A 9,811-nucleotide genomic window follows, 5' to 3' on the forward strand; every position below is an offset into this window, starting at 1 on the left:
ATTTACCTAAAATTGCAACCACCACGAATACTAAAAACTAAAACTAAAAACTAAAACTAGTCGATATCGCTCTCTCTTTAGCCACCGCCACTTCCCCAAATTTTCCCTGTTCCTAAATCACCAAATCCCACGTGTTGTCATATCATTTTTATCAGTGGACATGGTACACTATTCCACCAATAGGAAAGGGTGGCATTTTTTTCCCTTATTTGCGCTGTCCAAATGCCGTTGTTACCGTTTCTTTTCACTTATCATAACTCCGGTGTTAGTGGCTTATCAATAAAATGTAAAAACTGGCATATAGTTTAAAGTCTGGACTTTCAACACAAGCTGAAATAGAGACCCTGATGCTAGAAGATGCGTGACTGCAGCTTGTAGCTATGTCAGCTTAAATTGGTCATGTGATTTGAAGGTGTGGCTGTCTGTCAACCCAGAGGGTTAATAACACTCGCCTTCATTCCAGTTCTAGAGTGGAGCAATCAACCACCTGTGTTGAAATCGGAAAATAGCCAATGTGTTGAAAATGTTTATGATTGTGTGCTCTGGCACAATCATAAGCATTGATTGCTACTGACAACAAGAAATAAAACCGTTTGCTTTATAATTATATTGATATTTAATGTTACTTGTAGCCAGACTCAGAGTGTTAATGATGGCTAATTTTAATATGCAGCATTGTGATAAGCAAAAATAGAGTGGACTTGGGATGGAAAGACATTATTTCAGGCTGGCACATGCCACCCCTGTAGGTCAGCCTGTGTTTTGTTGACCAGCTTTTTTCTCCTAAAACTTCAGTATTTGCGTTTCTGTCCATCATCTATCAGTTTTGCGTCTCTGATGTCAGCAGTTCTGTTCTCTGCAGCACCTTGATCACATTGGGGAGCAGTTTGTCTTTAAAGTCCCACAGTCGAGTGTCCACATGAAGCTGATCAAGTGGTGGATCGGTCGGAGTCCTGATTGGCGAGTGAATGATCCGACAGACGTCTGGTGGAACCTTGAACTTTGTTGCAGACATCATAAGCACATCATGCACTGAGGTCTGCTGCACTGCTCTGTAGGTGCATAAATACATGGACAATCACACAATGCCTCAGGGTTAAATGAATGCTAGTGCCGAACACTCAACCATTTTTCCCATTATAACCCACCTTGGCTGAACTATTAACTTGTGTGGATGGTAAATATTTCTGTTAGGCTCCTCTCTGTAGATATGCACCATAATATCAAAGCCTGGCACCCCATTCCATTGAGGCAGGGGTCCCCATTTACTTTGATTAAAAGTCTTCTTGGGATAGGTATGGTTCTCAATGAGAAATACTCCTGTCTGTAGAAGAACAGTTTAGGTTTGACAGGTGCAGGAAGGACATTTGAAATTTTTTTTTAGAAATGCTTAGAAAAAAATGTTACATTTGGATTCTGATTTTGGAGCGTGTTCATCAAAGACATCAGATCTTTGTGCTGGTATGGCATTATAATCTCATCAATGTCATTCAACAGGACGTAGCGGGAACGCTCCATTGATCTGTAAATGCACTCATTAAGTGTGGTCAGCTGGCCAAAGTAGTGCACGTCTCCTCCGTGCTCTGAGTGAAGCCAGCCACGAGATGGATTCAGATGCTTGTCAATGGGCCAAGGAACCATTTCCACAAAGCCCTCCTGGCTATAATTCTGCAACAGGCGGTCGAGCTCTGGACCACAGCTGGTGTTATAGATCACCACTCTGTTCACACCCAGCAACCTGGGACAAAGTAACAGGTTTAAAGGCTTTCATTAGTTTACTCATGCCTTTGTTATTTATTGCATTTAGCTTACAAAAATGCATTCATATCACACAGGGGAGTTAAGAAGTATACATATAACAAATAACTGGAAATGCAGAGATTTTTTGTTTGAGACGACATTTGACTTTAAAGCCACAGAAAAGCCAGTTAGGTTTAGGGGCCAGCTTCGAAAGGAAAACATTTACACAACATTATAAGGAAGTCTATATCCTGATACATGATACAGTATCTAAGCCCTCCTTTATGGATGGTTTAGATACTGGTAGATTTAGGGGTTAGGATGTTTTGTGTGGCCTCAGTCAAATGTGGCCACATTTGGATAAAAAAGACAAACAAAAAAACCCGAAAACAAAAATAAAGAAAGTTGTGCTGTCAGCGTTAATCTCGTTAAAATGACGTTAACGCCATACCCACATTAATGGGGCAAATCTCCATTAGTCAGGAGAGCCTGGACATCGCTAACGTGTTAACAAGCTAACCACGCTAACACGTTGACACCATGCAGCCCCACGCACGAGGTGAGCCGCGTTAACTGGCTAATGGAGATTTGCCCCATTAATGTGGGTATGGCGTTAACGTCATTTTAACGAGATTAATGCTGGCAGCACAAAAAGAAAAAAAAAGAACATGGGTGGGGAAAACTCCATCGTTTTTATACAGTCTATGCTCCACACTTACATGTGCAGATGCACATTTAAATATCTATCAGCACCTGCTACATTTCAAAACTTCTAATACTGGAAATATTCACTTTGGTGAGAATGTCAAAGACTCTGAAGTCAAGCCAACGTTATCCTCCGCTCTTGAATACAGAAGCAGAAACATCACTGAAGAAATCCAGGAGCTTTACAATTAACAGCAACCGTTACACAGAGGTTTTGCTGCATAGGTTTCACTCTGTAGCTTGTAGTGCTGTTACTGTACTCACCTGTACATTTCCAGAGTCTCTGCAAACTGAAGCACATTGTTGTAGTCGCCAAACAGATTAGAGATGCAGACTGTGAAATCAAACTTCATGTTTTCTTCCTTTTGCCTGTCGCTCTTTTGGTTTCTTATAGGAAGCCAGGTAGAGTCAGATGCACTTTCTTTGTCTGGTGTAGTCAAGAGAGTGACACGTGTAGCTTTGCAGTTCTGAGGAATCTGACACATGACGTCCGTAGTGGTGAAGGGAAAACCAAAGTGATCAGAATGTTGTAAAATTGTTGCTGGAGTGGTTTTACTTAAAACATTTGTGCAGCAAAAAACGCAGTGAAGGGGCTGTATGGAGTCTCTCTTAAATATGCCAATGATGCGTATATCCAAATCCTTCACTCTCTGGTCCACGTATGCTGACACCAGTAAGTGCTTGGTATTTTTGAGCGGGGTGATGGTCTGCTCAGATATTCCCAAGGAGCAAACACCCGCAGGCCCAGATGGTTTTGGGATGGATTTGTTGTTGTTGTTTGGCATATTCACATTGAATAGAAGAATGAAGATTAATGCAACAATCAAGAGGAGAGCCAGCTTCTTTTTGAGAGATTTTGCTGCATCCATCCAGCCAGCGTAGATGAAGCTAATTTCCAACCTGAGGAGAAGGTGTAGAATCACAATTACAAAGAGAAATGTAAAAATTCCTTAGAAATTTTCTTGCTGCGATGTTTGTGGAACATCAACAAACCTGTTTTCAAACTTTATATTTCATTTAAGTAGCCACTTTGATGTTGTAGGAGCCATTTTTGGGTTAATACCTTATGTTGCCGCTAAAGGTCACCTTTTTTTGTTTTCGTATGGTTGGTTCATGTAAAGGTTAAGGTAGACGCACATAATCAGCATCAGGTGTGTTGTTAATCGTAAGAAGGCACACAGTTTATGACCACTGCGCTGTTATGTTAAAATGATGTTGGAATAAAGACCAAAAGGACAAGGTAAGTACTGCTGGAGTTATTGGACTGTTTAATTAATTCATGCATACCAGTGAAATCGCGTCACCCCCGTTAATTCAATTCAATTCAATTTTATTTATATAGCGCCAAATCACAACAAAAGTCGCCTCAAGGCGCTTTATATTGTACAGTAGATGCAGAGAAAAGCCCAACAATCATATGACCCCCTATGATCAAGCACTTTGGCGACAGTGGGAAGGAAAAACTCCCTTTTAACAGGAAGAAACCTCTGGCAGAACCAGGCTCAGGGAGGGGCGGGACCATCTGCTGCGACGGGTTGGGGTGAGAGAAGGAAAACAGGATAAAGACATGCTGTGGAAGAGAGACAGAGATTAATAACAGATATGATTCAATGCAGAGAGGTCTATTAACACATAGTGAGTGAGAAAGGTGACTGGAAAGGAAAAATTCAATGCATCATGGGAATCCCCGGAAGCCTATTGCAGCATAACAGAAAGTGTGCTTGGGATGAAGCACGAGAAGATTGTACTATGAAAAAAGAATGTATTTAAAAGTTTTTAATTTGCTAAGCAAATAAGCTACTCAGAAACACCACTGTGTTTGAGCAGGAACAGGAAGTGATAACAAACACCTCAGTGGCTTCAAGCGTAGGCTTAACCTCTACAGGTGTTTTTACTGAAATATTCTTGATAGATGTAAGACCCAAACTCCAGGCTCATTTTATGTAATAACTGAATTCTGCCTGATTGTTCTCCCATTAAAAAAGGCCTTTAGAAAGCTCACCTGTGTCCCAGGATACTAGTCAATGTCAACCACTGTACTATTGAGAGCATTCTCACCAACGGCATACCAGTGTAGTACAACAATTTTACCACAGATGGTTAAATAACACTAAACCAGATGGTAAAAAAAATTGCCCAATGTATCACTGGCACTCATTTGACCAGCACAGCCCACTGAATGGTCATTAATCAATGGGCTTTGATTAGTGCTAGTTGATCAATGGTCATGACAATTTGCAAATTAATGATCAAGGAACTGACCTCACAGCTTATTGTTCATTCAGTGGACTAGTTTCAGTCATTGTGCAAATGTACTGTTTATAAGGTTGGGGAAACCTGCAGTCAGCTGAGACTAAAGAAGTCACTTGGATGAGTGACGATTCTCCCACTGAAAGCACTACGTCCAGATCAACAGAATCAACCTTTTGGGATATACTTACCTGGATGATTGAGCATGCATCAAGATACCCATTTCTTTATTTGCAAGTTCACCATATAATTGATTTGGCAGATTTTTACACAAAAGTTAACTTTTTTACAAAACATGTAAACCACAACATTATAGAGCTAAAGAGTGTCCTTGAAGAAAGAAAGAAAAAACGTAAATCCTATTAAACAAGTTAGTTTAAGAAAATGGAATATGACCTGATATTGTTTGACTTATTGAGTTCTTTTGCAGCACCAAATATCAATAAGATTCACTTTAACTTCCATTTTGAATCCCCCTTCAGTTTTCTGTAGACAACCCATACTAGACGCTCCTTTACAAAATCAAGGGACCCTGTGGTAGAACTTGACCTAAGTGGCTAAAGAAGGGCAGGAGACAGATCCTGTCCAGTGTAGTGAGCGATTTATTTACCATTTTTGTGACCAAACAATATTGACAAAAAGAAATAAGAAACTCAACTCCATAGTTAACTCAGTTCAAATAAACATAACTGAACTTTTTGTGGACCACACTCCCTTCCCTTTTTTAATTCTTTCACTTCTTATTAGTACATGGCCCAAGAGTTGCCACCAGTCCACTCTGAGGCCTTCCCCAAACCGCAGCTCAATTCATGTTTAAGCCTTTTGCCTTTATCGATAAAAACACTGTCAAATATAAAATGAGGACGTGGGCCCAGCTAGCGAAACAGCAATGGTCACTGAGTTTTGTCCTTACAGTTTATCCTCAGACAAAAAATGATTAATCCTGAGGGCAAAACATTCAAACCAGTCTGACAAAGAACCAAAAACAGTTGCATCCTTATCCCCAGGCCCAGGTTATGATGCCACAAGAGCAATGCCTTTTCTTCTTTTCCCCACATTATGACTAAGATGATCAACAGCGACCCTCAGGACCAGTAGCGGTTTTAGATACGGGCGACACCTGCGGTTGCCCGGGGCGGCATCGTGGTGGGGGGCGGCATCACGGGCATCGACAAAAAAAAAAAAATGCTCGTACTCATGCTGCCCCGACGTCAGCCAGCGCATATTGGGAATGGCATAGGCACCGATTGGTTTATCGCCCATTTGCTGGGAGTAAGGGCAAAGACTGTGCAGTGAAAAATAAAGTGTTAAACAGTAAAGAAGAGTCGAATAGAGATTTAAGTGGTATCGACTCGGAAATAGATCCAGTTTAAAGCATCGAATTAAGGCAATGAGTAGAAACTTAGCTCTAACAGAAATCGGACACGCATTATAAGAACGTTTGTATTAGTTTTAATACTCCATTGAAATATTATATTTACCGTTAATTAACTTGAGGAAGCGGTGTAGTCAGGGCGTTCCTCCTGCTGTTGTTCGAGAGACGACAGATGCATCTCCGTTTATTTCCTACTGCGCCTAGTAACTGATTTTACTACCTCGCCCGCAACGCGTAGACGGGAAAAAAAAAACAGAAATAATGGCTTGTGGTGTTCTGTGTATCACGTCGCACTCGTTTAATTCGCGATATCTTTTCAGGCAGTAACTACTTTCATTTTACACGAATATTTTATATTTTACTCCACACTTCTGGGTAGATTTTGATGACGTTTATAATATATTTGAGTGGATTCTAGTGCATTTAAATTGTGTCAGTCCATTGTAACTGTGTTCTCATAGTGCAGTGCATTACAAAAATGACATTTTACATATCTGTGGTAAGATTTTGAACTGTTTTGAACAGATCAGCAGAAGTCAGGCAAAGATCGTCTTATATAACTGAATGTTTAAAAAAACAAAAATCCACTCAAATCACATAATCATGTGCATAATATTTCTATTTTTCAACTGTAACTGTGGTTTTGTAACAGGAGGTACAATAACTTAATTGGATGCTTATTCAGATTGACCGACGCTGTCATGGGCTAGGTCTGTGACCCAGTGTTTGAGTTCTTATATGTATCTTTTGTATTCATTTGTGCCCTAGTTTAGCTCACCTAGTTAATTTCTAGATTGCTCTTTAGTCTTGTTCCTTAGTTGTTTATGTCATCTCCCCCTGTACTAAGTCTCCCTGGTTCATGCGTCATGTCTGCGTGGTTATGTTTAGTTCATGTCATGTCTAATCTCCATGTTTCCTGTTTTACTTTGAAAGTCTGCATTCAATGTCAGTGTATTTAGTTTCACCTCTCCTGTCCTGTCGTTAGGTTCATGTGTGTCAGCTGTGCTCCCATGTGTGGCCACTTCCCCTGATCATCCCTCATGTGTATTTAGTCTCTGTGTTTCATGTAGTTGTGTCGCGTACATGCTGTCTTCTTATAGCTTAAAAAAAAAGTATAAGGAACAAAAGGAAAATAAATCAAAACTCATAGAAGAGACTAAAGACATGTCATGATCCCCATCCTCACCTTGCTGACCTCCCTGTTTCTGCCTTTCTCTCCACTTCATCCTCTCTGCCTCAGTCCTGTTTTTCCTTGTGTGTTTTACATGTGTGCATGTGTATCTGCAGTACAGTGGAATTTCCCACAAAACTTTTTCAGTTCCGTACACCTGCTGGCATTTGGTTGTTGAATGACTCAGACTTTAGTGATTGTCATATATCTTGTTTGCCTGCGATGAACTTACTTGCTCTTTCTCGTGTGTAGGAGTCTGTGAATAAGAGGTGTGGGGAGTGTGGTGAGCAACTGTGAATAGCAGGTGAGCTAAAGTGGACAGCAGTCTCTGGAAGAAGAATCACTGGCACCTGGGATCAGGATTGATCACTACTGTGGAATTGTGGTTTTTGGTGACTGTTGTTATTGCTTTTTATCATCATAAATAAATTTACATAATTTAATGACACGGCAGGGCTGAAATAAACTATTAACATGGGATAACACAGCTGTGTTACATTCAGGTGTTAATGTGTGCCAGGGAAATCTGGAATCACATATTCAATTTATATGTAATTCAAGTTCTTTTCTTCTTGGCACTGCAACTGCAAGAGATCATGAAGTAGTATCATGTTGGAGTTTGGACCATGTGAGGTGCTGTAGACCAAGTGGCAAAGAAGGTGATAAATAGACAGCATCAGCATAGTCAAGTTTTTTTTAACTGTCCTTTATTTCTGGCATCTCCATTATGGCATTTAAAAAACAAACCTATCTAACTAGTGAAATAAGTACACTATACGAGGCAAATTATGTAAAGATTAGTAATACAATCCAAAAAGATTTGATTAAATGGGCTCCGCTTAGCTCAAGAATAGAGGTAATAAAAATGAATGTGCTTCCTCGACTACTGTATCTATTCACTTCATTGCCAATCCATATACCAGATGAACAATTTGGTAGATGGGATAAATTAGTTAGTAGATTTATTTGGAAAGGGACAAAGCCAAGAATAAGATTTAAAATACTCCAATTAAGAAAAGAAAAAGGAGGACTTGCCCTCCCGAATTTCAAGGAATATTTCTATGCAGCTCAGCTGAGATATATTGTTTACTGGTGTTCACCGGATTACACCTCAAAATGGAAGCATATGGAGATAAATTATTGCTTATCATGTCATCCACAAGCAAGATTGGGAGAAGAAACTATCCAGTCTACGAACACAAATCTCATTACTGAATTCACTATTAAACTCTGGTGGATTATAGTGAAGAAATATAGAATTATAGAAGCCTGTAAATTGCTGATTTGGCCTGCATATTCTCGAAAATTCCAAAGTGGACAATGGGATAGTACATTTTTAAGATGGGTCAATAAAGGAATTACAGCAATGTGTACATTAATAGATGGGACAACATTCAAATCCTTCAAGAATCTACAGAGACAATTTGGACTGGATAAATCAGATTTATTTAGGTATTTTCAATTAAGACATTTTTACAATGAAGAAATTAGGAAGACGTTCTTGAGAGAAGGAAGCCATATAATAGAAATAATAACAGGTGCATATAAAAATCCTCCATCAAGAATTTTATCCAAATTATATAATGGCCTGCAAAATTTGAATAGGAATGAAACATTATATATCAAACAAAAGTGGGAATCGGAATTACATCTTGAGTTGTCAGAGGATGACTGGCGATCCGTATGTCTCACACAGCATAATTCCACTAGCTCTAGACAATGGAGAGAATATGGCTGGAAAAATGTGATTAGGTTCTTTATTACTCCTTATATCAAAAGCAAGCAGCTGAAAACACCCCAACAATGCTGGAGATTATGTGGAGACTGGGACGCCAGTCATTCTCATGTGTTTTGGAAGTGTAAAAATATTAAACCTTACTGGGAAAGCATTGCGGTAACAATGACGAAAGTGCTGGGGTATGTGTCGTGATCCTGGGTCGTTGACCCAGCGTTTTGTGTTTCTTTTTGGGTTCATCTTGTGTTTGGTGTTTATTCTGATTCTGTATTAATTCTTTGGGTTGGTTGTCGTGTTTATTATCCCTACCTGTGTCTCCCCTCCGTGCTCCGTTCAGGTCCCTGTGTTTTTGTTGCAAAACAGTCTGGGTGTTTCCGGTTTTACTTTGTAGGTCTGCCTCTCATCATGTCCATTAGTGTCAGCTGTGTCCACCCCTGCATGTCATCTCCTCATTACCTAGTGTGTATTTATAGTGTGTGTTGGCTTCTGTTCATCGTCGGATCGTCTGTGTTTCTCGGTGTAACTACGGCTCTCTGCATTCTCCGCTCCCCGTTTCATGCTTAGGTTTGTTATTTAGTTTTCCCAGTCTAGGTTTTTTCAGTCTTTCGTCTTGTCTCACTACCTGTTCAGTCACTCCACTTCTGCAAATAAAACTTCATTCTCATCACCAGTCAACTGCCTGCATTTTGGGTCCTTTTCCTCCTACACCACACGGCTCACGTGACAGTATGACGTGCTGTGTGAGGCACAAGTAATGTATTTTGGAATTTGGGAAAATGTAAGAAAGGAGGACCATTAATTGTTTAAAATTATGTTGTTGTCAAGCAAAAAGGTA

General features: G+C 39.9%; 1 protein-coding gene across 3 annotated transcripts; it reads right to left on the reverse strand.

Moving 5' to 3' along the window:
- Window positions 1–597: 597 nt before the first annotated feature.
- LOC113012727 (uncharacterized) lies at window positions 598–6,250 on the reverse strand. Of its 3 annotated transcripts, none has more exons than XM_026153027.1 (5): window positions 6,177–6,250; window positions 2,710–3,345; window positions 1,408–1,738; window positions 1,149–1,324; window positions 598–1,052 (listed from the first exon to the last, which is right to left on the reverse strand). In XM_026153027.1, exons 2-5 carry the CDS (start codon window positions 3,312–3,314, stop codon window positions 821–823), a joined length of 1,344 nt encoding a protein of 447 aa, XP_026008812.1. In that variant the 5' UTR covers window positions 3,315–3,345; window positions 6,177–6,250; the 3' UTR covers window positions 598–820. The 3 variants fall into 3 exon arrangements, with proteins under 3 accessions (XP_026008812.1, XP_026008814.1, XP_026008813.1); XM_026153029.1 differs by lacking the exon at window positions 6,177–6,250 and adding an exon at window positions 3,439–3,795; XM_026153028.1 differs by lacking the exon at window positions 6,177–6,250 and having other exon boundaries at window positions 2,710–3,795.
- Window positions 6,251–9,811: the final 3,561 nt, after the last annotated feature.

This window comes from Astatotilapia calliptera, chromosome 19, assembly GCF_900246225.1.
Source record: "Astatotilapia calliptera chromosome 19, fAstCal1.2, whole genome shotgun sequence".
Classification (NCBI taxonomy): Eukaryota; Metazoa; Chordata; class Actinopteri; order Cichliformes; family Cichlidae; genus Astatotilapia; species Astatotilapia calliptera.

Excerpts from the sequence above, each read along its gene's own strand:
- LOC113012727 (XM_026153027.1), bottom strand. The coding sequence starts at position 3,314 with ATGGATGCAGCAAAATCTCTCAAAAAGAAGCTGGCTCTCCTCTTGATT. Across the intron at positions 1,739-2,709 it reads GAGACTCTGGAAATGTACAG|GTTGCTGGGTGTGAACAGAG; the intron begins GTGAGTACAGTA and ends ACTTTGTCCCAG. Across the intron at positions 1,053-1,148 it reads AAGTTAATAGTTCAGCCAAG|AGCAGTGCAGCAGACCTCAG; the intron begins GTGGGTTATAAT and ends ATGCACCTACAG.